The sequence below is a fragment of the Limanda limanda genome, chromosome 6 (genome assembly GCF_963576545.1).
Source record: "Limanda limanda chromosome 6, fLimLim1.1, whole genome shotgun sequence".
Lineage (NCBI taxonomy): Eukaryota > Metazoa > Chordata > Actinopteri > Pleuronectiformes > Pleuronectidae > Limanda > Limanda limanda.
The window spans coordinates 22,255,523-22,282,422 of record NC_083641.1 but is presented as its reverse complement, the minus strand read 5'-3'; the positions used below and the strand labels follow the sequence as shown (position 1 = coordinate 22,282,422).

At 41.6% G+C, this 26,900-nt stretch overlaps 3 protein-coding genes across 3 annotated transcripts in view; all 3 read right to left on the bottom strand.

Moving 5' to 3' along the window:
- The window catches only part of nxn (nucleoredoxin), a 55,461-nt gene extending 35,794 nt beyond the window's left edge, over positions 1-19,667 (bottom strand). Inside the window, exon 1 of the mRNA XM_061072910.1 lies at positions 19,202-19,667. Within this exon, the coding sequence (XP_060928893.1) occupies positions 19,202-19,510 (309 nt within the window). The 5' untranslated portion in view covers positions 19,511-19,667. The remainder of the gene's footprint in view (positions 1-19,201) is intronic.
- Positions 19,668-20,154: 487 nt separating this feature from the next.
- LOC133003244 (phospholipase A and acyltransferase 4-like) lies at positions 20,155-23,601 on the bottom strand. Its single transcript, XM_061072911.1, has 4 exons — positions 23,389-23,601; positions 21,710-21,812; positions 21,323-21,579; positions 20,155-20,917 (listed from the first exon to the last, which is right to left on the bottom strand). Exons 1-4 carry the CDS (start codon positions 23,398-23,400, stop codon positions 20,804-20,806), a joined length of 486 nt encoding a protein of 161 aa, XP_060928894.1. The 5' UTR covers positions 23,401-23,601; the 3' UTR covers positions 20,155-20,803.
- Positions 23,602-24,370: 769 nt separating this feature from the next.
- txndc17 (thioredoxin domain containing 17) overlaps positions 24,371-26,900 on the bottom strand; it is a 2,713-nt gene continuing 183 nt past the window's right edge. Inside the window, exons 1-4 of the mRNA XM_061072909.1 lie at positions 26,805-26,900; positions 26,494-26,575; positions 25,057-25,132; positions 24,371-24,875 (exon numbers count right to left, since the gene is read on the bottom strand). The exon at positions 26,805-26,900 is cut by the window's right edge and continues 183 nt beyond it. Coding sequence (XP_060928892.1) covers positions 24,807-24,875; positions 25,057-25,132; positions 26,494-26,575; positions 26,805-26,900 — 323 coding nt within the window. The 3' untranslated portion in view covers positions 24,371-24,806. The remainder of the gene's footprint in view (positions 24,876-25,056; positions 25,133-26,493; positions 26,576-26,804) is intronic.

Below are 26,900 nucleotides of genomic sequence, written 5' to 3'. Positions count from 1 at the left end.
ACTAACATCCCATAGAGAATGGTGGTACAGAACTTGCTTTGCATCGTACCCAATTCAACCAATTCTTCACCATGAGATTGACACTATAGAGAAGATTTGAGGGACAGAAAGAGACATTTCAAATATCCACTTTGAGATACCTTGTGTGTAGAGCAAACATTGTGGCCTGAGGGAGGCTAAAGTACTAAAGTATCTATCCATGGTTGTTGGCTGTTTCAAGTAAGTTCATTAAGAGTCATCATGTAGAGACCAAGAACATCAACACTTGTTGGCAGTCTGGCCAGAAGCTGCAGAGACGTATAGCAGTTTGGACCATTATCTTATGAGTCTATTGGACTCCCCACAGTGTATTCAGATTTTTGTTCATTAGTCTTTTTGTCTTTGGCTTGAAATGAACCTGAAAAGCTGTTCTTCTACGTGATCCCTTTTCCCAGGGGAATACAATGTTCTCTTGTGTGGCGCACCAGATCAGTCTGGGTGGTCCGGCCAAGTGAGCAGCAAGTGGACCAGCCTGGACTGGTTCAGCTGAGACTGGACTTTTGTGTTGAACATTTTTCGTTTTCCCTCCAACTCCAATTCCTCCCTCGTGACATGACAGACCTGACAAAGCCACCAATTTTCATTTTTTTAATGAGCTCACAAACATCCTGAATTGCCGTACTGTTTCCAGAAGGAGACCCACTCAGCAATTTTCATACATCATACAACAACGAACAAAAGAAGAAAAAACCCCACTCCAGCCTACATGGAATTACCAAGACAACAGGGACATGATGCAATGTTGCATTTATAATTGATTTTCTTCCACAGTCCATTCCATAATGGTCCACAGAAATCCAATAACCAGTAATTGCTCCAAACATTAGCACATGGGTCCTAATGACTCCATGTCTTTCACACTGTCATCTTTTTTCTTAAGTCTCTCCAACCACCACAGCTCAACTCGTGCTTCAACCATGTAACGAATCACAGCGCAGCAGCCCTCCCCTCTTTAGATCTTGATGATTAAGGGAAGTAATTGCCCCAGATTGCCCATCAGAAGCCCCCCAGCCGGGTCCCTTGGCAACACAGATCTGCAGGCTGGAAGATTATTCTGTGTCAGTCAAATTGCAACCACGTCGTTTCATTTGTTTTGAGACCATTTGTCCTCTAGAGCTGCAGCACTTTGTCCACAGATTGTTCTCTCAGATTCAAAGTAAAGCAGAAGCACTTGATCGAGGAAGAGGAACAAAATGCTTCCTATTGATAGAGTAAGTTCGCAAATCTATGAACTGATCCAATACCACGTCAAGTGTATTCGTGTCACCCAGATAAAATTGCAATTTTCTTTTTGCAGAAATGACTTCTTCCCTCGAAAGCAGCAGTTGCTCTGTACTGGCAAGTGATCTGTTTATAGTGTGTCAAAGAAATGATTTTCGTAGTGTAGCGTCAGTCAGAACTAGCTAACGTATAAACAGTTTGGCAATATATCCAAGTCCCACAAGTACGATGATGTGTACTGTATGCAAGACTTTAGATTGGAGTTTAATTCTTCAAAACTGTGGTTGCACATTTCTTTAAAGCATTGTTATTCATTCCTAATCCAATTTGTTCTGAAGTTGCTCTTGTACTGTGTTATAGGTTAGGGTTAGTGTGCTGTTTAAATGTATACTGTTTTGTTTTTTATTAACTGTGGCTGCACTTTAACAGCTATTAAAAGGACGTAGTTGTTGTGTCGTTATGCACAGGTATCAGATCGGTATCAATATACAAAGTCCAGGTATCAGAATCAGTATCGGTTATTGATATAGATTTCTTAACCTTTAAACCTGTAGAGTCTCACATGAACATCTCAACAAAAGAAAATAATGAAGTGTTTCAGGGATGTATCAGTGAAATCCACAGCACTCGGAGAACCAAAAAGTTCTCCAGAGAGCGACACATCTGTCTCTGCTTTTCCTGCATTCTCCGGCAAATCCTAACATCTCGAAAAAGACATCGGGAGGTTTATTTGATTAATTCCAAACAGCTGCTTAATTGCTGCGGCGTTGTGTTCCATTAAGGACATGATGAACAGCACAGAGCCGGGCTTTAGAGGAGCATAAGAGAACACAGATATCCTGGTCAAAGATCCTTTTCATTGTGCTAATGATAGCTCAGTCTAAAGGCGTCTGACTAATGGAAAAAAACTCTTTGAAAGAAGACAAGCAGCTGATAGTTTGTGTTTTTATATGACGCTGCTTTTGGGTGCACAAGAAATCCTGCCGTTGTTCACACTGTGGAACTAATGACTTTATCAAATCTATTTAGATAATGACTACATTGAATACATAAAGAAAAAAGGGTAACTTGTTAGTTCTGGATACAATAGTCTCACTCTTATCCACTGGCTACCTGTGGCTAACTAGTGAACTAAAGCACAAGCTCTGCAGACAAATATTAAAGAAAAATAACTAACTACACGTGATTATTGAACGTTTTCTGGAAACATGACACATAAAGCAGACTTCCATAGAAAAGGTAATGGCTAAAGATAATTGTATGTCATTGGAAATGTGTATTTTACTATTGTTTGTGCATATTTACAAAGTCCTGCGTTTGCTTCCGAGACGAAATGAGACATTACAGCGACTCTTTGCCCTCGCTGCCCTTTAATCCCCCCCCCCCATCACGCATCGATTTATGGGCCTGATCGTAGATGTGACAATGCCGGATTGTTGAGCTGTGAAGAGACATGGGAACGTTCTCCTCCTCTGCAGCTGGAAAACGTGGCTCCTTTAAAAAGGATACTGAAGTCACAAAGGGAGCGAACAGTTGGTTGAGCAGGGGGACTTTATCAGCAGTAATGGCCCATATTGAAATAAATCTCTGGAGCAGGAGTGTAGTATTGATGCTTAACAAGCCCTGTCAAGAGACGGCTTTGCATACATTAAGCAGCATTGTGGGAGCTGATGAGGAACTGCTCCAGTGCTCAGAGGGAAACAGGGTTTGAATTCCTCCACTGCATCCTAACACACATATTTACAGGCATCAAGCAATAGTTACATGCATTACCTGAATAAGCTTAATTTCACTAACGACGTCCCAGTAATTAATATCATTTCAACAGTAAAGCAGATTTTTAAGTACACTCAAAAGCCTATAGCCCGGTGCATCAGCGTGCTCTAACGGTTTGAAGTGGATTTCTGGAGTGTCACTACCTTTCAGGTCCCTCCTCTGGGGCCCGCCCTCACTCAACTTGAGTGACAGCGATGCTTGTCGCAGCCCGGGGCAGAGGGCAGGAGTCACTCAGCGAGGGCCGATATGAAAAGAGCAGCCCCCCCACTCGGTTGGCACGGGGGCAAGAACACAAGAGCTGCTGCGAGAAGTGGTTGACTTCACAAGCAGGTCCTGCTCTGGTTCCCACCACGAGCTGCACATCGGCGGTCCGGGGCAGCTGGCCGCCAAAGCCTGAAACAGAGTGCCAGCCCCCACTCAACCCCCACCCACCCGGCCCGCTCTCCCCAGCGCCCGGCCTTGATCTACAATTACCACTGTCACTTGGCATTCCTTTGAAGAAAAAAGGCTGTTTAATGCTTAACAGGGATAAATGAGCGAATAATTACATTTTTAATCAAGCCGAAATAATCTATTCAACAATACAACCAGGGAGGTCTAGACCCACAGACCCACCTCTGCGTGTTAATAAGCTTCGGCTTTATTGAGATGTTTAATTAGATGCGTTTGCTGGTGGACGTTTATGTGAAATTATCGGTGAGTCGTGCAAATACAGAATCTACACTATGACAAGATGAATTTTGGAAGAGGGAAACAACAAAGACATTGAGCTCATTGTTTTCCTCCTTTTCCTTCCCCTCAGCATCCTCTGGTCTCTGTGGTGCAGAGGTTCCATGCTGAACACCGAGCAATATCAAAGCAGATTATTAACAATACATGAGAAACACACTGCATCCTGAGGTGGAACCTGAAGTGATTGACCATCCTGTTGCCAAAGGACACAGAAAAAAAGAAGTTGAGGTGAAGCTATGTCCTTGACCAACTGTTGACTTGCAAGCTGCCATAAAAAGGTGTACTAATAATTATGTAAATATAAATGTAAATATATTTTTATGGCACTAACACTCCACGGAAATCAATCTTATACCTATGTAGCTGTGTTCAGACAAGAACAAGATATTTTCTGAAGTTTTCCTTTAACATACGGAGAACGCAGCAGAGGATTGTGCGGATCAGAGGCTTTCACAACACCATGAAAGAGTCTGGAGCACTCAGAGCATGCAGGAGGCCGGACATAACGTACAAATTCAACTGTGTGAATCACCTCTTTTTGTTTACTGTGCATGGAGATGACCTTCATCAGTCCTGCATTCGTCACGTTGTAGAAAAGTAATCGATATGCAAACTGGCTTGCTGTGATTTGTCTGGACATAGGGTCATTTTCTTAAGGGACTGTCTGGAATATCTGGAGCAACTGACCCAGATGTTCTTGTGGAAAACTAAAGGAAAATATTTTGCGTTCAATGCTGGTCTACAAGCAGCTTCATTTAGCATCGTCCAGTGCTCATAAACAAGTTTGAGTTAAATATCGGAGGCGATATAAGATTTCAAAGTCAAAGCATTTGACTTCTATTTAAGAAGCTTTGCAGTGTTTCTAAACATTCACAATTGCAGCCGCTCATTGCATGATTGGTTGATGTTGACAGCACAGTGGGATGGCTGGTCCGGCCTGTGGAGGGAGCCTGTTGGAGAGAGGAAATGACTGAGGGGGGGGTTGGCTAAAGAGGATTATGAGGGGCCAGTGACGAGGGGGCTATTGTTAGAGCCTGAGAAAGCGTGCAGAGTGGCACACACTCTTTAACTGAACCCAAAACTCTGGCCTTCCTGGTGAATGAGTGCAAACTCAGATCTGCACAATAATCAACTCTCCAGCCTCTGAAGTCACATGTTCACTTCTCCATGTGAACACTTTATGAGGATGGACAATCCATTAAATAGTTAGAACGACTAAATATACATTTCACGGGAGCAATGCAGTATTTGAGTGAACTGCCTGTTTAGCATTTGACCAAAGCGGTTGCCTGCTGGAGTGTATCCATTTTTTCGAGGGCTGCATTTGGCAAGCGGAGAAGACAGAGTGCTGCTCATCTGGGAAATAGCCGGGCAGAGGGATGTTGCTGAGAGGCAAAAACCCACCATGTCTGTAAATGCAATTAGAAAAAAAATACCTCGAGTCAGGCCATGAAAGACGATGCTGCTATTAAAGCACTGCAGACTTGTGACAAAGGAGCAGCCACTTCTGTTGTTATTACATATTAAAAAAGGGCCCTGGAAACACATTTCCTCAATCAGCTTTTGACTGTGAGTGATGTGCCCCCACGGGAGAGCACCGTTTTCTGCCAAAGTTTTAAAAGCTTTTGGTTATTTCACATGTTTTTCGAGGTCGTCTCATTGGTTTGAGGGTGGGTCGGTTTGGAAAAATAGAGGATGCATCACACATGAAAATGTGATGATAGTTGATGTTGCCAGACCATTGTAAAATCAAATCTGATCAAATCACGCCCACACACTCTCCTGATGGAACAACTTTAACGAGAGTTTAATGTTTTATGAATATAAAGCAAAGACTGAGGATGTTTTGCTTCAACTTTACCTTGATAGATGCTTTTTAAGTCATGAATATTTATGCGATGTGAGAAACACAGTGATAATACGACTTAAATTTCAAACTAACTTTTCATTTAAAAGCTGCCTTCCACCTCTGCACCTTGGAAAGAGGAAAACAAAACATGCACTTCATCATGGAGGAAGAAAACACATACATGGAATAAATAGAAGGAAACTTGATCCACTTGTCTCACCCTGCTCTCTTTTGTACTGGTGGGAAGAGGACACTGCTGTGGGGGTGGAGACCATGAAAAAAGGGCATAGCGAAATGGTGTGAGTGCACAAGTGTATGTCCAAGCCCCTCAGGTCAATAATAAATCATCTGAGTGGACCCGTCCACACGTAGGTGTCTGTTCCCACTTCGTGTCTCAGCCTCTGACCATTAAACTTTTACTGTATTTACTTTTCAAAATGGCACCACACAGTCCAGCAAATCCCTGCTAGCTTGTTACAGCTCCACTTGTTAAAAGAAAGCTTTTCTGGAGCTGCATTATGTCCATTGAAATTCTTTCAACAGCAAAGGAAACAGCTGCAATTGTGGGTGTTGACTCAGCTAGCATACTGCAGTAATTATTTCAGTCCTCGTGCTTGATCCTCCTACAGCTGCTCACACTTCACCACTGACAAACACAAAAGCCGGCCCGGATCGTGGTGGAAAACCTTCGCTCTCGTTTCTTGTCTCTCAGTCTGTTAACTTTTGTGTACTAACCGTCGGCCTGCACCTCGAACACCCAAAAACCACCGGCACATTTCAACTCTGGCACCAACAGAAACAAGCTGCGACTGGAATAAAGCGGTGCTATCAGTGTGTTTGCATAATGAGAAGCAGAAGTGAGTGTTATTGTGGCACAAGTGCTGCCCAGAAACAGAAGTTATGTTCATAATCGCGGCATGGGGATATCAAAGCAGAGTCTGAACGAACATCAAAGGCATGGTAATCGGAGGAATTTTACATGGAATATTATGACGCGTAATGGAAGCAATTTGAAGATCAAAGATATGGTGCAGATAATTGAAAATGCTCCGTTTCCTTCCTCCTTTTTATTGCTTTCAGCAAAAAAGGGAGAAAAAGGCAGTGAAAGGTTAGCAGGGATTGCCTTTGACTCCTCTGGCCTGTTCTGATGTCAGCGATAGTATAATAATGAAATCATAAAGGAAATGGAGGCTGCCGAATTACAAGATGAGTCGAGAAACAGCAGGTTTGGATTTCAAGTCTGAAACATGTCAAGGGTCGCACAAGAGGAGTGAAGCTGAAAGAGAGAGTGAACAAAAGAGAACAAGACAAAAACTCAACAGGAGGCTGCAAACAAGAAATAATAAAGTTAAAAGCTATTTAACTGAGGCACTGTGAAATAAGAGCCAACAGCAGGAAACATATGTAGGAACGATCGTGTTTTACAGAGATACTTCTGTTTTTCTACAAACAAAGGACTTCGAATATTTAGCGTGAACCTCCAGCAGCTCAGCTCATGTTTCATTTTTTGAAGACACACCACCTGAGATTGACGGCGACTACTGGGGGACGCCAGAAGACTCGGTTCTAATTGGTCACACTCGAGAAAGCCCACTGTATTATTATCCAATATTCTAAGGCAACGTGTGGTCCGCCCATTTCGCAAAACTGGAAACTAAACGGCCACAAACGACATGAAATCTGTTATCTCTATCCATGAACTTACATAAACCACTCCGCTTTCCACGGAAATATTCAGCGCTTTGAGGCCACGTCAGATATTTATCTTGGCTCCGCTTTCAGTTTCTGAGAATGGATGAAGGGAAAAATCTGTTAAAAGGAGGCCTAGAAAACAAGAAATTGTACAGCCAGACACATTTCCCTTCTTTGAAGAACACTCCCTTGTTTATTGACAAAGAATTATACCTTAAAACTGTCAAATCCTTCACCTGTGCCTGTTACTTAAAAAAAGACCACCGAAATAGCCTTTAAGCAAGAGAGATGTAAAGTGCTGCCTTGATATTTAGGGATTGCGCTCTCATGCCAGTAATTACACGGTAATTAGTTTACATGATGAGCATATCTCCACCCCACTGACAGGTTGCTACCCACATTTTTTCCTTTCACCACAACAAAGTAAGGGAGGATTCCTTGCACCATCTCAGCCGCTAAAGCTTAAGGAAGTCAAGCTGTGGAAAAGCAGAGCTGTATAAAGCACCTGTGAGAATTTCAATAGCCATGCAGAACTTTCTGGCTAATATGTTCCCGTAGAGTTTTTTACTCTTGAAGCATATCTTTGGACAAGGTTTCTATCTGCAGTTCATCTCTACAGCGAACACCTGGAGCAACAAAGCGGAGAGAGGACGCGACGAAGGGATGGCGATGCCTTTGTTTCTCAAGGGCTTCGGCCACACAGAGCACTCTGAAGTCGGCAGAGAAATGATTCTCCATGTAAAAAAGGTTTTCGGCTACAAGGAGCTTCTCTTTGCACTTTGAAGAAGAAGCACAGATGAAAACTGTGCCTTATTGTTTGGGTCTCACCTTCTTCTTTAAGCTTGTATTTTCATTCATACCAGAAAAACCTACAGTCAAACGCTCACATTTTCATTTGCAACAACAATACTTTAGTTTCTTCCCCTCTCAGACTGTTAAAAACATATAGCGCATACCTCTTGCTCTTGTTGTGCATCATGATTTTATGATGGATGAAAAGACAGAAGGGGAATAGCTACAGGATTTGGTAGAAGCATCGACATTCCTGTCACGAAACCTTCATCTGGCCTGTTCTGCCTCAGTTCATCAGCTTTGTGAGGGATTGTGTGCAAACAAACCTTTGGCCATTGATGCGGCTTCATTAAAGACACTTAATAATCTCTTTATAGACTTTTTTCCACCTTTAGAAAGAGCAGATCGGGGTCATCAGAGCAGAACCTGCAACCTTAAAGAGCACACCTGCTGCTTCCAAAACCACCAGCGCTGTCAAATGAGCAGGTGGCGAGTGACAGACCGGTGAGCGACAGTGCAGAGGGAGGGTTAAGTATTTTGTCCGTGTTTATCCACGCTACGCTCGCACGGTCTCCTGACTCAGTTTAACACCTCTCAGGCCTCAAGACTTATCCACAGTAACGGTCTCACTTTAAACGTTGTATGTTTTTCTGCAAGTGCGTTTCCTTCAGAGAAATAAACAGAAGAGACTTGAGCCTCAAGTCCTGCTCATATCTAGGATATGGGGAAAAAACATGGAATTTGTGTTCAATGTATAAAAAGGGAACAGTGTGACTGCTTGAGCAACGTCAACGAGGAATTGGATTTTTATGGGCATGGTCGTGGGAATAGTTCTCAAGCTTTAACCTTTAAGTGAACAATGCAGACCTTATGTGCAAATATGTCTCTACTATGATTCGATTTGCAATTTTAACACGGCAGTCATAAAAGTAGAAGTCACACTTAATGCTTTTATTATTGGACGTAAAAAAAAAAAAATCGCCCTGATCCCTTTTCGTGGTTTTTAAGACTAGTCAAGCTCCATCCTAAAATCTTTCCCTTGGAAACTTGGGTGGTAGAATTATAACCTCACAAAAAGTGTGTGATTTTATTTTATTTTATCAGATTTGGCTGGTGATTCTATAAATGTCGATTTGATGCATACTGCATTAAAAAAAACATAACAAGCACAGCTTTAACCCAGTGAGGCCTGTGAGGTGCTGAGAGTCTAAACAGACACGACAAAAACAAACCACACAAACTCTAAAATGTGGCTAATCATACAATTAGGATGTTAGACCGACTGTTGAAAACACCCTGTAGGAAAACAATTAAGTAAGTTCACAGTTATGAAACCAGAAATTCGATTTTGCATCCATTAAATCATCCCCAGGAAAGCCCCAGGGCTGAGTCCAGCTACGTCCTCCTTCAAATCCCTCCAGCAGCCAACCACCAGAGTCTCAACACCGAGTGAACAATGTGCCGGACTAGAAAGAAGCCGGCCACAACTGTGTGTGCCAGTAATCTCTCTTTGAGGCCCCGGCGTCTCTAATTGCCTGGACACTTGTGTCCGAGGGCTGCTCTCTTTCCTCTGTGAAAAGATGAGACCTCTCGTGCTCCTTACAACAGGCTTAAGCTGATAAACCCTTTCATTCAACATGGCCGTGGGATCGGTGTTCAGTGCAAACAGATTGGGTAAAAAAAGACTAATCAAAACAGCGATTAGCCCCCAACACAGAAGCAGAGCTAAGCCACGGCACAGCCTCAGCAGGGGGTCCACTGATGTCTGATGATTTGTGCGAGTCTCTTCTGGGTAATACATTCCAAGTACACGAGTGCAAGTACATGAGCTGGGATATGTGAGGAATGCATGTAGCGTTTTTTTTTTTTGTTTTTTTTTTTAAATTGAACAAAGACGTAGCATAGCTGATTTCAAAATGGGATGTGACAGCTGAAGAAATGAACGGACAAGCAAGCCTCAGATGACAGAAAACACTCGGTGACCCACTTCTAACATGAAACCAAGGCTGCTCCTTCCCTCCACTCACAGATAATCAGTACCTCCCTTGCTTTCCGTCATGGTTAGTGTTCTCCTGCCTTCATGAATCTTCCTTCTAATTTCTCCCCCGTGTTGCAGTCAGCAGCATTGCCAATTCCTCCATATGGGATCCCATCAGTGCATCATCTGGCCGGCTGCTATTGTACATTATACAGAATCCATGTGTTTCTCGGCAGCAAGGTCATTTTCTGGGTTTGTTTACACTACTTGGAGCTGAAGTGAACAAACAAGGCTGCAACATTCACTGCATTCTGTATGAACTGTGAGAAGCCAGGCTCAGTGTAGAGCTGTTTTTTATCACACAGCCTGAGAGCTATTTTTTATTATAATTTTTTCCTTACACAGATACAAAATTAAATCATCTTTGTTGAGCTAGAGGTCCTTTAAGAGAAGGTGGAGAACAAAACAGAGCAAAAATGCAAAAAAAGCATTTTGAGTGGTTATGAAACAGGAAAGTGTTTCTTTAGCTTGTTGTGCTATTCTTAAAATGCCAAATTAACTATAAATAAACAGATTTACACAGGTAAATGTACTTATTTATCATGCATGCTGGGAAGTATTGCCCACAGGAAATGTATCAAAAGATATTGTAGATATAGATAGGCTAAAGAAAAACACAAATAATGAAATCCATGATTATTGCAGCATCTGCAGGTGAGATATTGTGCGACTGTGTAACCAATTAAATACCCCATTGTACTCTGCCACAGGCTTTCAGTGCCAGTAAATATTTTGCAGCCGGCTGAAGACCGTATTAATATTGTTAATATAGTGTAACTAATGGTACAACAGCATGAATCTATTTATGGGCAACACTGCAGCACCATTACCAGGTTTCCAGATTGGCTTGCCCACCAGTGACCTTGAGTAATAGCACACAATTGTATTGTAAAGAATCATGTGACTTAGGGAACGCACACACGCGCCACAGTAGATACCAGCAGGGAATATCAACACGTCCATTTGTGCAAGTAGATATAATGTGCAATTATGAGGGGGAGGGTGTGGTTGCAGGGTTGTCAACACATTCGCAGATAACTCGGTGAACCCGTCTGCAAGTAATTTTGAATATTCAGATTAACAATCGGAACACGTGAAATGATCTAAATTTAAGTATGTGTTGTTTGCCTTCTCCCAGAAGCCCATGAGCAGGGTGCATCAGGAAATGATTCCCAGTGACACTCTGGTGATTATGAAAATAATGAGGGGAACCACAGGGCATGAGATCCTCAGCCAGGCTCCCCTCAATTTTTTCTTCCACTTTCTCAAATCGCATCGTGCCAACTTTGCAAAGAGAGCATTTAAATTAGCTACACAATTCTCGAGTCCTATTGAGTTGCTGAGCTATTAAAAAAAGTATTCTTGAAGATTCTTTTGCTTCGTTCTTTCGCTCTCTTAACTTGCTCCCAAGCTACGCCATGAACTGGCTGAAAAGAGCTGATTCAACATTACTGAAGGGATCCTTCTAGGAATGTGTCTGCAGTGGCATCTAACCCTTATCTGACATGTGATACAACCTCAGCTGCCTCATTATCCTGAGATTAACAGCTCGTTGTAAATTGTAGCATCTGTCGAGGAGCAAAGCGAGGATCAACCATCAGTTAGGAACAACTAATCCGAATTATGTGAGGTCAGCAATATCAAAACATTACCCAGTTTTCTTAACATGCGCACATGGACTTGTTGAAAAACTAAGAAAAAAAGGCATATGTTAAATAGGAAGTTAAAAATGATGAAGAAGCCTGGTTGACTTCTCTACTGATCTCCCAGTGGAGACCGGGTGCTGCAGCGAAAGGTTCTTTGAACTGTTATTTCTGGATTTTAAGATTGCTCCCTTCCCTCTGGTGCTCTGTGAACATCTTCAATCTGTCTGTCGCTGACTGACTGGGGTTGGTGGGTGCATGAGTGCATGCAAATGCTGACTGGTTGTCATGGGATGTCGCTGTTGAGATGTGGCAGACTGGAAATAATGTCCAGTACTGTCAGTCTTTCTTCACAGGTCCACCTCAACATTTTCCCTGTTTCTGTTCTTTCAGCTCACCATTTCAATTGTGTATCTGTTCTTTAAGTTAACGTATATTCTTACTATTTATCAATTCTTTTAAGCTTACTATTTCAACTGCATACGCATTATTTTATCTATATTTTCAATGGATTATCTTTCACTTTGATGCATCAATTTGTAATTCTAATGTTTCTTAAAAAAAAAAAAAAGTGATTTGGCAAAGCTCCACAATCTTTCCTGAAACAGAGAAGAGCTCGGCACTCGGAGGAATCCAGCTCTGTTCTTCCTCATTTTGCCAGAGTGCATGAATGTCAGTTGCTGGATAAAAATCCCTTCACCACATGCAACAGCTTGACTGTAGGCAAGACAGCAGGGATGGTGCCAGTGTGCCATGCTACATGCTGATACAGTGGGCCTCTTTGTACGGTGAGCTTCTTTTCAGACAGGAGCAAAAGCTGCAGGAGCGGCTCCACAGTGAGGGGGGGTGTACATATTCCATCCCGGCAGCAGAGCGGGGTGGTGGTCACGACGGGAAAGGGGTTATCGTCCAACGGGAACCTCGCGCCATAAATGTCCATGCTATGAATAAATTTACATCAAATCAACACGGACACTCACTGATGGAGCAGATATTCTAAGAGGAAATCGGCTTCATTGAATGTCAGGGATGAAAATGGAAATTTCCCGTGAAAGTACACAGTCCAAAGCACATATCCATCATTCTGTCGTTTTCATTATGCTTAAGAAATGTGATCAGTGGTGATGAGGAGGGGGGGACTGAGCAATCACAAAAAGCCAACATTCAATCTCGGGGAGATAACAAAAGGAAGACGAAAGACGGCTCTGGATGGCAGGATGCCCCTGGGGCGATTATGCTGTTATTATGTTGGAGAGGACGGCTGAGCTGCGGTGTGGGGCAATTAGAGACCGGAGGATTGACTGGGGGAGGGTCCAGGCACAACAACCCGTCCTTGAAGAGAGAAGGCGGAACACGCCGGATACAGCAGCAACAGCATGAAAAAAATAGCAGATGTTAGTGGATTTAAGTATTGAAATGGCGATCATCTGCTCCTTTCCATGGAAAGAGGCTCTAAGCTTCTTTCCTGTCCATTAGAATCCAGAGGGTTAATACATGGGATTGCACACTGAACTTTATGCTGCACTGGCTTGGATGATATGACTGGTAAGTATGTGACAATCGTTCTGGTCCGGGATAATGTGCGCAAGCGGATGAGTCTGTTGTCCTCATTATGCAACGCTGCAGACATGAACATGGAACTGAGTCAACGTCACTCTGCTCTGGAAAGTCCTGACTAAAAACCCCCACCACAGGGTCCAGAAGCGATCCAGCTGGAGAACATGGGGACAAAAAGGAGAAGTCAATCCCAGAGTATCATTTCAGCCCTTTATGGACGGCAGACGGGGGTCGCAGCCTTACAACCATTGTGTGTTGTTGTTCAACGTGTAGATAACGGATGTGAAAACAGATTGAATTTTATGACACACACAGTGCGACTGTTCCTTTACTCTCACTTGAGTAACTTAAGCCTCTGAACTTCACCTCTGATGAGATCTCCATTGTCGCCTCTCTTAATATAACAGATCTGCAAGTGAAGAGGACACAATGGGCAGTGAAAGAAGACAGTAACACAAGCCTGGTGGGGTGAGATGTAACAGTTGGCATTGCCAAGTATCCTGAACCCTCACAAACCTACTCGGTTTCCATGCCCTGTGGCCCTGAACAACTTCAGCGGAGCAGGTGTCTTCACACATTCTTTACATAAGCTCTTGTCAAACATGGCGCACGGCAACAAGGCCTCACAGCTGCAGGACAATGGAGTCATATTAAAGTACAGCGCTGCAGCCAGGCGTGCACGCACACAGCCAGAGTCAAGGTAACAAACAGTCTCTACAAGGTCAGCTTACAGCATAACTAAAAAGTAAGAGTAACACAAAACCAAATGGTGTGAATGTATAAATTGAAATAATTTGAAAAAAACGATTTACAGTTGCATTTAAAGTATGGTACTAGAAATAAGAAGTGTCTTCTTACAGGTTCATTGACTTGGGAAAATAATTACATGCTGTTGCTGACGTGAACAAGACAAATAAGTATTAATGCAAATATGTAACCAGCTATTAAAAAAGCCCCCACAATTATACCTCAGAAACTAAATCCAGATGTGCAAATCCTAATAAATGCGTAATGAATGTCCTTCAGAACATCCTGTAGTTTTTTCTGTGTAATTATAATAACATTATGTAACACTAAAATGCGTTCTACAACTGCTACTACATGTTGGTACAGGTACTATGAAAACATACAGCTTCCTTTAATAAATCAGACTCCTAAGTATTTTTGACCTCGCCCCTAGTCGCCACTGAACAAATAAAGACTGAAATCAATCATCTGGATTTACGTGGGTATATTTTATATTTCTTGAGGTTGTTATAAGTTAGTATGTACATTTTTTTTAATAATTTCCTGAATATTATAATAACATGAAACTTTGTGTTTTTAGGATTATTTAATCTGCTGGGGTCAGATGCTTTGAAGTGAGGATTAACTCTTTTACTGTAACCTCAGCCAACTTCATATTAGGCGACTTCTGTACTTTGATCAGAGTTAAGAATGTAAAAGTGAGTTTCACCGTTTCATGTTCACAGCTTCAATCGGTAGAATAATCCATGTCAGTTCATTCTTGTTGACTCTCTTGTATTTGTTCCATATGCCTTGGTATGGATTTTCTCGTATTTTTCTACTGCATTCAGAAGAGGAGCTGTCTCAGTGATATACTAATGAACAAATTAAAGTACATTTGTCTTTAAATAGTGATATTAAGGCTTATTTAGGAGCAGACACTGTTTGTTTTTTCATACTACCTATGTGGTGACCTTTAAGAACTAAGTCGGATTTCCTGCTGATACCATACACGCATTTGTTTTCCCACGAGCTGCAGCAGAGGCAGTCTGAGCAGAAACGGGCGACGCATACCTCCTCTCTGAATCCTACAATTAACTCTAAAGCTCTCAATCCACATCACAAAAGCCTCAAAAATGTCTGTTCATGTTACCAACCCACACTGTGTGACTGAACACAACAAAGGAAAAAAAAACATCCAGCGACACACTCCCACAAAAAAACAAATGTGACACAGACGGATCAAGAGCGCAGAATCAGCACCTGCAGATAAAACTGTTCAGGTCCTTCTTCAAGACGCTTCTGCTGTCAGAGGGCGAGTAGGGCTGAGCTGCATGAAGACGGTCAGGGGTGCACTGCAGTTTTCAGCAGATCGGTGACATATTGATGAAAGGCGTGCTCAGCCCCTCTCTCTGAAGCCCCTCTGCACCCTGAGCCCCTGGCTGTGGGCCTAGTGAGCGGGTGTCCTGCCTCTGGGGGCCGGCTACGGAGCAGAACCCCCCGACCAGGAGGACTTGAACAAGAGGCCTTTCTCTTACTGCAATGTGACCCCCCCTCCCCTCACACACACACCCCTTTGACTTCTGCAGGACTGACTCCCCTGGCAGCATCTCAGCTTGTTCTCCCCCTTCGGTCAAGTCGGGTTTTTTAACATTGCGTTGGCTCGGGCTTTAATTGATTTACATGGAGCGCTCACACTCCCGCAACACAAGCCCATGTAAGGCAGTGCCAGCAAGCCAAGACCGCCAGACAGCTGGCCGTCGCCGAAAAACAAGCAGACGTCTACACACTGAGAACCAGCTCGTCGAGGGTCCCCAATCATACAATGGAGTGTATTCAGTGAAATGTGAAAAAAAGACGATGTTGTGACTTCCTGCTCTGTCGGGGTTTTGAAGTGATACCACCTTAAAAGTGGGAAAAAATAAATTAAAGGCTACTTTAAGTTTCCCATACATTCAAATACTGGACTTTATAATGTGAAAGATTCCTGGCAAACTTGTTTTTTCAATATGCACATGAGGAAATATCTATGTTATGTCCTTGGCACGAAGATATAAAAACCAATTACACTTTTCACTCTTTGTATTTTGGTTACAAACCACCAGAGAAATACGTGACAGTTTTCACCTTTTTTTCCCCTTAAAAGAAAAATATTGGCCTTGTCGTTCAGTTAACATCACCGGACTTTTTTCCTTTCTCTCGCTGCATTTAATCAAGAACACAATCCCTTCTTGAATAAATAACAAACATTTCCTGCCACGGGAAGGCCTGGATAACCCCTGAGTGGAGAGAAAAGAGGACAGCCTCCAGTGAGAGAGATAGCCAAGTCAGTACAGGGCGGAGGAGGGGGGGAGAAGGAGGAGGAGGATGAGGTACAGTTTGAATAGTGAGGTGGCCGCTGAGGCTCTGAAAGACGAGACTGAAAGAAAATCTCATCCTTCACCGGGAGATGAGCTCTGCTTGAACCGTGCAGAATAGATCCTGAGAGGAAGGGGGGGGGGGACACTTAACTCTCCACAGAACCACAAAATCAACAGAGCCGTCACTGGGGTCAACCTCTCTCCCCCTTTAGGTCCCTGTACAGGCCACATAAATCCTCCTGGGTTAATGTAACGCTCACATTCAGACCTGCTGCCACATAATGAGCAGCCTCTCTTCCTGTGCTGCTCCGAGCTGATTTTGGAACCAACTAACTTCACACTTCCTGGTCTGCAAAACATGATTTTCACAATTGATTAACACGCGTCTAATCATAACCAAAAATATATAAAACATGTGCATCTTCGTCCCGAGTCAACAAACAAACGCGTGTTTTGCTGCGATGCATAAATCCCAACACAATAGGAAACTAATTAAGCAACAATACAAAAAGGGGGAACAGGCATCAACCTAAACTCTGAATTAAAAATGTTTCCCTGAAGGATCCAATCGTCCACAGATTAGCTCCAGTGGTTTGTACAGGAGGACGGCTGCAGTGTAAACGAAGGCTTGGGTCACAGCGCACTGCTGTACTGTTACAATACAATTTAAATGCCAACATGCATAAATCATGAATTAATTAGAGGATGACGAGGGGGCAACGACACTCTCAGTGTGCTGTCACATTCAGAAACGGCTGTTACTGTACTAAAGCTGCTTACTGAAACATGCACAGCGTTACAATGGTGAGAGGGAGAACAGGCCGGAGGCTGGACGGAGCCCAGGCTGAAGCAGCAGTGCAGGCCTCGGCAAAATCACAGACACACGACTGCCTTGCTCCTGTGTCGTGAGGCCGAGGCAGCACACAGACACACGGAGAGAAGATCAACGACGGCTACGTTGATGCCGCAGATATTTTTCCACATGCAGTTAGGACACAATGACGCTGCACTGTGGCGATGGGTGTGTGCTACGCCCCAGACAACAACAAGACAACCCCCCACTCGCCTGTCATCCCCGAGCCTTTATTCACGCCTGGACTTCATTATGAAGTGGAGCAGAAATCATTATGGGCTATCTGAAAGAATTTACAAGGCAATGATTCAGTCCGAGTCACGTCTCAGGTGCACAGAGGACAGAGGAGTTGGCTGAAGACGGAGAGATGTACTTCATTTTAGACTAAATACAGATGTGGTAAAGATGTCGGATTAACATTGAAGCCACTATGGTTATTGTAGATCATGAGCAGGATAATGAATATATATTTTTATTCGCCCTAGAGGGTTAAATTATTTAAATTGATTGTATACTCACACCTTAACATAAAAGGTAAGGGATCAAAAATCCTATTTACAATAATTTGGCCAGTTTTACTCTTTAGAATATTTTACCCTGCAAAGAAAATCCACCTTCACTGACATGTTTGACTAATACTGTGTAAATACAGCTCATCATTGTGTCTTATTAAGCCTCAACTGCTATAACCTTTAGGTTTAGGAATAGAGACCTGTGCTGCCTCCAGGATGCTGGGACGGCCGCAGAACACACACATGTATATAACATTGTCCTTCTTTATTTAGATTGAAAAGATTTTCTTCGTTAAACATCTGCAGATGAAGCAGTGAAGGAAACTAGCCACAAATTGTATCTGTCATTTTTTTCTCTGGATGTTAATGCGTGGTTTCTTTTTGTGTGTTGTAGTTTTAGCTATGAACAAAAGACAATGGCAACATCTGTCTTCAATATTAAAACTTCTAATTCTTCTAATATAACTGTACAGGCCACTATAAAAGCTGCTGGATTATATGATTTAATAAAACAACATAATGATAATACTTATTTTAAAAAGTATTTAGTCCAATTTAAAAGAAATGTGTATCACAGAAAAATAAATCCTTTAAAAAAAGGTCCAGGATTTGCAGGACTAAAAATAAAAGTCTTTAACAAGACAGATAAATCAAATCAGGGACGTAGAAATAATCGGAGTGCTGCCTTGTTGTCCCCTTCAGGGAAAGCTAGAGAGGAGATGATGGCAGGACAGGTCTTTACTGTGCAGCCCACACATGCACCAACCTGGGAAACATGTTGGATGCAACATGATGACACTGCCCAGAGATGTGGAGCTGGAACATTGTGTTTCCAGAAGTAGTCAGACCCCTGAGCAGAACTTAGGTGACTGGACAAAGAGGAAATTAAGTCTTTCTTTCAGTTCCCTCTCTCACTGCAGGCTGATGGGTGTAGATTATCTTGATTAAATCAAATCATAAGGATAAATACTTCCTCTGGCTGGCTGTGTTATTGTCCAGAGGCTGAAATGTGATTTTAAAAAGTCAGTTTTTCATTTAATTTGTTCTATGCACGTATATCTGACATCCACACTGTTACTATTTATTTATTCTAAGGTTAAAATGAAACCACTGACTCTTGTAAATCTGAATTTGTTTCCTGTACATACAGTTGTAATTGTGTAACTATTTGAACTTGATTTGACTGATCCGGTTCAGATTTGGATCCAAACGAGGCTAAAGATGAGTGTGAACCTTTAGAATGAATCCAGATTAAAGCAGGTACACCTGTGCACACACAGATAGGAAGCAGCCGTGGCCCAGTTCAGTGGTTCCCAGTGATTCCCAGACCCAGTAACCACACTGAACCCTCTCCAGAGAACCAGCACTGGTTTCTGGTGGTAGGTTTGGTGTCCTCTCGTCGCCCTCTTACCTTTTTGTGTCTGTCTTTGAAAGGCAACGCGGGCCAGGGCATCTCCTGCAAAAAGTCCTGCCAGTGTTTCTGGTCCTGGTCCGAGGAGACGAAGACCACGTCCAGCTTGTCCTTGTGCTCGGACGTCTTCTTGAAGCGGCTGTAGAACTCGCTCAGGCTCCCGTTGAACTGCTTGCATGGTGCGTTCAGGCTGCAGCCGAAGAACAGCCCGAGCAGGGACAGCTCGGAACCCAGCGAGTGCACGTCCACCTCGGCTTGCTGGCTGTCGACGAGCCGCTCCCCGAGCAGAGCCACCAGGAACTCCGACATGGCAGCGGGCACACGACGCTGTGGCCCCCCGCTGCGATGAGGCGACAGCACCGCTTCCTCCTCCGGCTCCGGGGTGACGGGGTGTGTTTCTCTGGGTGAAGCTCCGGCTGCTGTGTGTGTCTCTGCTGCGGCTTGAGAAGCTCCTCTCCCCGGCTCGTCCTCCTCCGGTGTGACGGTGTGTGTGTGTGTTTCTCTGGGTGAAGCTCCTCCGCTGTATGTCTGTGCAGGAATGCTCCTCCGCTTAAATGGGCCTGACTGCAGCAGCGACACTTTCACCGAGACACCTCCTTATTACTCCGGATTTAATGTAAAACACACATCTTTTTATGTGTTAAATGCAACAAATGCTTTTTTTAATATCAGAGTTACACGTTTTATTTCTCTAAATATTGTGTAATCTGTAAAATATAATTGGCCTGATTCTAGGTTTGAGCTCAAATCAACCTCAGATATTATTAAATGTTCATGATTCATTAATTTAATTATAAACTTCATTAGAGCAGTTTAATTGATATTCTCAATTTTTTTTTAAAGATAATGCTGAGGGTCAGCTAAACACTATGCTTATGAATCTGCTGCCACCTAGTGTTCAAAGAAGGGGAGGCTCCTGGCACAGCATCACCAAGTTCCAGTGACGATCAGAATCAGAATCGGAATGTATTTATTGCCAAGTAGGTTTACACCTACCTGGAATTTGCTCTGGTTGTTGGTGCATACAATGAACATAAAAACATAAAAACACAATAAATACAACACACATAAGAAAAAAAAAGATAAGCTACAAGCTACGTTTACTCCACTTAGGGCCGGACGATAAAGACAAAAATTAGATCAAGATGAAAATGTTCGTATAAGTCGGTCATTTTTATCCTCATGATAAATATCTTGTTATTATTTCTTTTGGTTTCAATCTTACAGGTTCAGTGTGTAAGATTGAGGTGAAAGTATATTCATATGAAGTATTTAAATATAAACGACCCATTCTAGGGTAAAGAAAACAACAATTTGTACAATTTAGATGAAACACTGGTGGATCCTTTCACCTAAATCTTACACATCGGACCTTTAATGGCTGTGAGATGGTTAGTTTAACATTCTGGATTATTATGTATACGACACAGTGAAGGTGACAGATGAACCCAGTGATTTTGAGTTTGTTCATCTTCCCGGAGTGTTTGAAATATCACAATTTATCTGTCTCATTAGTGCCAGTGTTGATGATGTCTTCTTCCTGAAGTCTTCTTTTTTCTTTTCCTCTTCCTTTTCCTCTATGCTGAAACATTCATAATCTGATTACTTGCTTAATCGTTTCAATGATCGATAGATCAATCGACTATCAGAAAAGTCGTTAGTTGCAGCCCTGGCTGCAGCGAGGCCTGCCAATGCTGGGCAAGCTGCTCTTCGAACCTGCGAGAGACAAGATGAGAAGAACCGTTGTTATTTAAACAATTGACAAACTGCAGGTCAGAGGTCACTAGGCCCTGCCACAGTCCCCTTATGAAACCACATTTAAGGGTTGAATGTGTGGAATTTAGTGACATCTAGTGGTTAAGTGTCATGTTGCAGCTGAACACCCCTCACCTCACCCTCCCCTTCCAAACATGAGAGAGAACCTGTGGCAGCTTCAGTCGTCATAGAAACTCAAAAGGTTAAGTTTGTCCAGTCTGGGCTACTGTAAAAAACATGGCTGCCTCCATAGAGAGGACCTGCTCCTGATGTAAATATAAAGTAAGACAGTAACACAACATCTACCCACTAATTTTGCTGTGGAAGACTTAACGAGGTTAACAAACCCAACAGTTAGGTACACACCTGCCGAGACTCTGCCTCGCCGTATCGCAGGTCCGTAGCAAAGTGCTCGCAGTTGTAAGTATCATCATTGTACGATAGCTCGCGGCCCACCATTGCACAGGCTTCCTTCACTATGACAGAGGAATCACGAGCCCTGTACTTTTTATCCAGCAGATTTTTGACCTGGTAACTGTCATTGCCAACCACGTCAGCGAGCTTCTGACGCTTCACCTCTCCTCTGATGCTCAGAAGCTCCAGCGAGCTAGATGAGTCACCACCTGTGTGTTTTATAGAAAAGACAAACAGGAAGAACAGGGGTGCAAAGAAAGAGGAAAGGAGGAAGGTGCCATCATGAAATACAAATCATCTCCATGTGATATTCTAACGTGAATATAGTCCTTCACTCACCATGTGGAACTAAATGAACCACTTCATTCTCTCCGATGTAGATGGCCCAGTGGTGATAGACCAAACGGTCGATCACGATCCGGTCTCCTGGTTTTCCATTAAACTAAAAAGAAACATGAAAATACAAATAAAAAATAATAAAGTTCACATGTAGTCAATGTAAATGTGCAGTGATCAAAGTGCTCTTCATCGTGGCTTCCTGTTGTATTTGTTTGTGTGCACGAGCACGAGGGTCATAGGCTACGACGTCACAGCCCTGCCACAGGTTGACGTACGAAAGAAACTCGACTAATGTATCAGGACTTTGAGGAAAGTTTACTGGAGTCGTTTTCACACCTTAAAGACTGAAACCAACATTGTTTCCATTTGATCTGTTTAGATTTGGTTTCACATTGTAATTAAAGGAACGCACTATCCTGCATTAAATAAGAAAGTCCAAACTCTTCAGTTATAGTTTTCACTTTGCAAACCAAACCATGTTTCAGTTTGACCCTGAACGCCTCTTTTGGTCGGAGGAACCTTTCACACCTGATATTTAAGTCAGAGGGTCCGGACCAAACAAGGACGGTGTGAAAGCGCCTTTAGAAACTAACCTGTTTAAGTTATTGCAGCGATAATTGTAAACATGGATATTTTTACCTCCATTTTACTTGTTGCATCACTTTGTGCCACACAGGGACTTTAACTGTCAATAACTCACTTTAGTTAGTAGTTAACCTTACACCATGACAGTTTTAGTTTTGTGTTTCATAAATAAGCCTTGACTCGGCTGAGGCCTTGTGGGTCAGTGTTGTTGTTCATTGGAGTAAAGAATATTGTGTTCCTGCTTTATCGGCTGTATGATCTGTTTGTGTAAACATTTGCATCCTCCAAACAAAACAAAACCACTCTGTCTGCCTGTCAGAACCTGGGGCAGCTGGTTGAACTCTGTGTGATGTTGAATGATGCTAAGTGGTTATGCTTTAATATAAAAAGTTAAGTATGAGAACAAGTTAAAGTACAGTGTATCGTATGCCACAGATTTTTCCCACAACAGGCATTATCAGACAGGCACGAGATTTAACTATAATGTGACGCACACACACACACACACACACCAACCAACTTCAAGATTAAAAGTTGATTTTGATTTATAATTTAATTTGGCTAATTTGTTAATGTTTAATGCTGACTTACTAATTAACTGTTTTTTTGAGGGGGTGGAACTGTTAGTTAAGCTGTTTGTCTTTGTTTGCTCCTTTTGTTTCTGAAATGCTCTGATCAGTCATTATATATCTTCTCCTTTGTTAGATCTGTTTTTGTTCAGTCGACCCCTTATGGACCAGAACTCTGTATTTTGTTCACTTTTAGGTAAATAAATCTGTTTATTGTTGAAAAGCAGCTGTGATCACACACTTCCTCCTGTTTATTCTGGTTTCTGTTGAAAACTCTTTGATAGAATAACATTTTAAAGTTGCATTAAAATGCTAATGTTTTATTTTACTCATATAACCAAAACACTTTGCACACATTACGTGAACAAACTGAAAGTAAAGTTTGTTGATATATTTTAATCTACACCTATTTAGGACATCATGTCTGTGCCTTCACCTTGTCACACACAAAGAACATTTAAAACTGTTTCCCTGTAAAGGAACAAAGCTAAAGCTACTGTAACTAATGAGCAGCAGGAGACTCACCGTTTGTGCCATGTCTTCAGCTCTTCGTCTATCAGCTTCTGCCGCAGCCTGTGTGTGTTCACCGGAATACTGCAGATAAGGAACCTGTATAACCTGCCCAATATCACAACAATTTATCAGCGGAGGGAATGTAATTCCTCGTGAATTTTGACGCAGGTCCGTTCATGTTTGGACCATTTGTGACCCTGTGAGAGAACATTTGCTCAGTGTAAGTATTGAGGCGGCAGGTGAATCAGAGCCCGAGGTCAAGGTCCTATTTTCCGGAAGGCGTCCAAACTGGGAGAGCTGTAACTTTCACTTGTAGTGGAAAATAACTAAGTGTGGTTGAAACATATTTTGTCGTTGAAGAGTCACTTTTTGCAGACCTGTCTAAGACTTTTCTGACCTGAAGTGTTTCTGACCTGAAACCTATATGACCTTTCTATTACTTATTGACTGTCCATGAATCTAATGGAAACTATACAAATCATTTATTCCTGTTTTAATTCCCGTCTCAAACTGAACTGCCTCTTGTATTTTCAGACTCAATCACAAATTCTATTTCAATTACATTAAATATATAATTAAGAATTGATCACAACAAAAAAAATGAGTACAATGAAAAAAATGGAAACATGTGATAAATGTCTTTTCTAAATACATTTTTTACATTCACAGTTTAGATTCAAGTCTTAAAATTAGGAAAATCTGATTTAGTCTTGTTTTCTTTTGTTTCCTACGGATCATTGGTCAACACCTTAGGTTAATCAGGTGTTAATGTGAGGCAGCGTTCCAAATAATTAGAAATTTCAGGGGACATTTTACTGCAGAATGAGAAGTTTCCCTTTTGATACTTGAAGTACATTTCCTTAAGTACAACTTTGAATGTAGAACTTTTACTTTCCATAACGTAGTTCAAAACGGTAGCATTGTTAGTGATAACATTTACACTTGTCCCCATTGGGGTCATCATTCAACAAATTACACAACTTTGTTCTGCCACAAATGTTCAACACCGAGTGTCACTTTATTCAAGTCTTTTTGTAAGGCAAAAAAAAAAAAAAAACACATTAAATGGTCACAATAAAGACAATTCCAAGATTTTCTGATAACTACGTAGTGTCTTACATTAACATTACATGAGAAGAAATGTGTCAACCCCAGGACTGACTGATTGTACACAGAGCAAAACAAGTGAGAGTTATATCTGCTCTGTGGTTCCAGTAATAGAATGAATGAAATGGCTGTTTATTAAAAGCGATGATCATTATTTCAATTGTACAGTTGATGATTTGTATCAAGTTACATAGGGAGATACGTCTGATGAATGGGTTATCGATATTCAATAAAGCAGTGGTGCTGAAACTGAATGGTGGCAGCTGTTCAACAGAGGAGAAGTCCTGAATGCTTCATGAGTGATGTGAGCAGCAAAGGATCCCTCAGTCCTCTGTGAACATCATCCTCACCAGCTCCGATTTGAAGCATTCTTCCTCCACCAACTTCTGAGGCTGAAACAGACAGACCACACAGCTCGCTGTTCATTTAGCTGCATATCAGAGACACTAAAAAAGTATTAAAACTAAATTAAGTCTTATTATCAAACTCATCTCTGAGGATTTTTCATTAAATATTTAAGAGTTAGATCCTATGTTGATGAAACAAGCAAATTCCAACTGAAGTTATTCTTACTGTGCCATATCTCAGTAGGGTGGGAACTCCACTCAACTTCAGAGTCTTCTTGAAGTCGTTACTTGAATCCTTCCAACTGAAGCATGAAACAGACATAATTAAGATGTTGATATGATGCAACACATATGCGACAACAGGCTTTGAAAGGGTGAGAAGGATTTTCAGCTCTATTTCCTAAAAACTCATCTCCTTATTCTGAGAGAAATTCTCAAGATGTTCTCAAAGAATCATGACTTATTGACTTTCACATAAACAATGTTTATACAAAACATAAATTATCATTTTTGTTAGAAAATGTGATAGATATCTGTGGAAGGTTTACTCATGAAACTTTTATATATGTTTTTTTTTTTTCATCTGTAATGACTGCAATGTTTAATATATGTTAAAGTAATTTGTGTCAATTTTTAGTATATGTTTTAAACTGTGTACCACATGAAAACTAGCTCTGATTTAGGGGTTAAGATAATGAAGATCCTAACAAAGAAACAAGGTGAAACAGTTTTTCTGCCCAAAAACATTCATAGTTTACTGTTTTGCTCTCTGTTACTTGCTGAGCAGTTTAACAAATTAGATGCCTAAATGAGATCCATACATAGTCTATTGTTGAAATCACATAGCACTGGACTCAGAGGCTTAAATATCTTCAGTTTGGAACTATGCTATTGTCTGTTGTTCATGAATCAAACTGCTTCCAATTCTAATGTATGCAGAGTAACTGACATTGAACCTCCTGAGAAAGGTAGTATTATCATCCTGAGGAAGTCCAGTAAGGCTGAGACCACAACAATTATTTTCATTATCATTACATCTAATTTTAACAATAACAATATATGATCAGTCATTGATCATTCTTCAATCTACAAAACATCAAAATGCCACTTGTTGGTCCCTGAAGCTCAATTGAACATTTTCTCATTTCTGTTCTGTGTGACAATCTGTCAATAACTCAAACATGTTGAATTGACCATCAGAGAAAATTTGGTAAACAAGGAAATATTTCTAATATAGAATATATATTTCTTAAAAAATGCCTTCAACAGTATCAATCAATACGGTTTCCAATTAATTTTCTTACAATCCCACACACCTCATAATTTCATCTTTAGGAAAATAATAAAACTCTAATTTAGAAGGTTAATCAAGCTTTGTTATCAATTTATTAAGTAGGAAACTAATAAGTGACTTCACAAATACAAAGAATTACTTGCATTTCCCTTTCCTGCAGCTATAAAATTATTTGGGCTAAAAGGTCACACTGTAAATTACAAAAAAAAGGAATTTGAAAAATGATATTTAATAAAGGAGAATTTTAATTCTTCAAAAAGCTATTTGACAAAGCAATGACCTGTAGTCGTGAGCATAAGCAGCACATGTCATTTGTGTGACCGACAGTCTGTTGTAAGCAGGTGTAATAAAGAAGTGAGAAACACTGACTAAGCTCTTTCTCCAACTTGACAGTAGATGAAGACAGATCCTTCAGGAAGATGACTCATCTCTCCTCTCACCACAGGCTCAGCTGAAAGACAAAATCACAAACTGTTGAGGTGACATAAATAAAACAAGGGCACAAGATATGAATTAAATATGCATCTCAATCAATAAATGCAACACATCAGACCTGACTCACTGCCTCAGCAAAGGGGGGGGGGAGTCTGCTGCAGTTGCAATTTGAGTTTTCCTCAAAATGGAAGGAGCAGGATTGTGATAGTTGTGTTAAACGTGGTGCAGTGAAGTGTCTGATTTACCTTTCACACAGTCTGGACACCAGCTCCTCCCCTGAGCGTCTTTATCACCAGAGAAATAAACAAAAATGTCTTTTCCTTTCCTCTGAGACACAGCGT

Coding starts and splice junctions, on each gene's coding strand:
- LOC133003244 (XM_061072911.1), bottom strand. Junction 21,580..21,709: donor GGTTCATTTAGTTCCACATG/GTGAGTGAAGGA, acceptor TAAAACACACAG/GTGGTGACTCATCTAGCTCG. Junction 20,918..21,322: donor GCGAGGCAGAGTCTCGGCAG/GTGTGTACCTAA, acceptor TGTCTCTCGCAG/GTTCGAAGAGCAGCTTGCCC.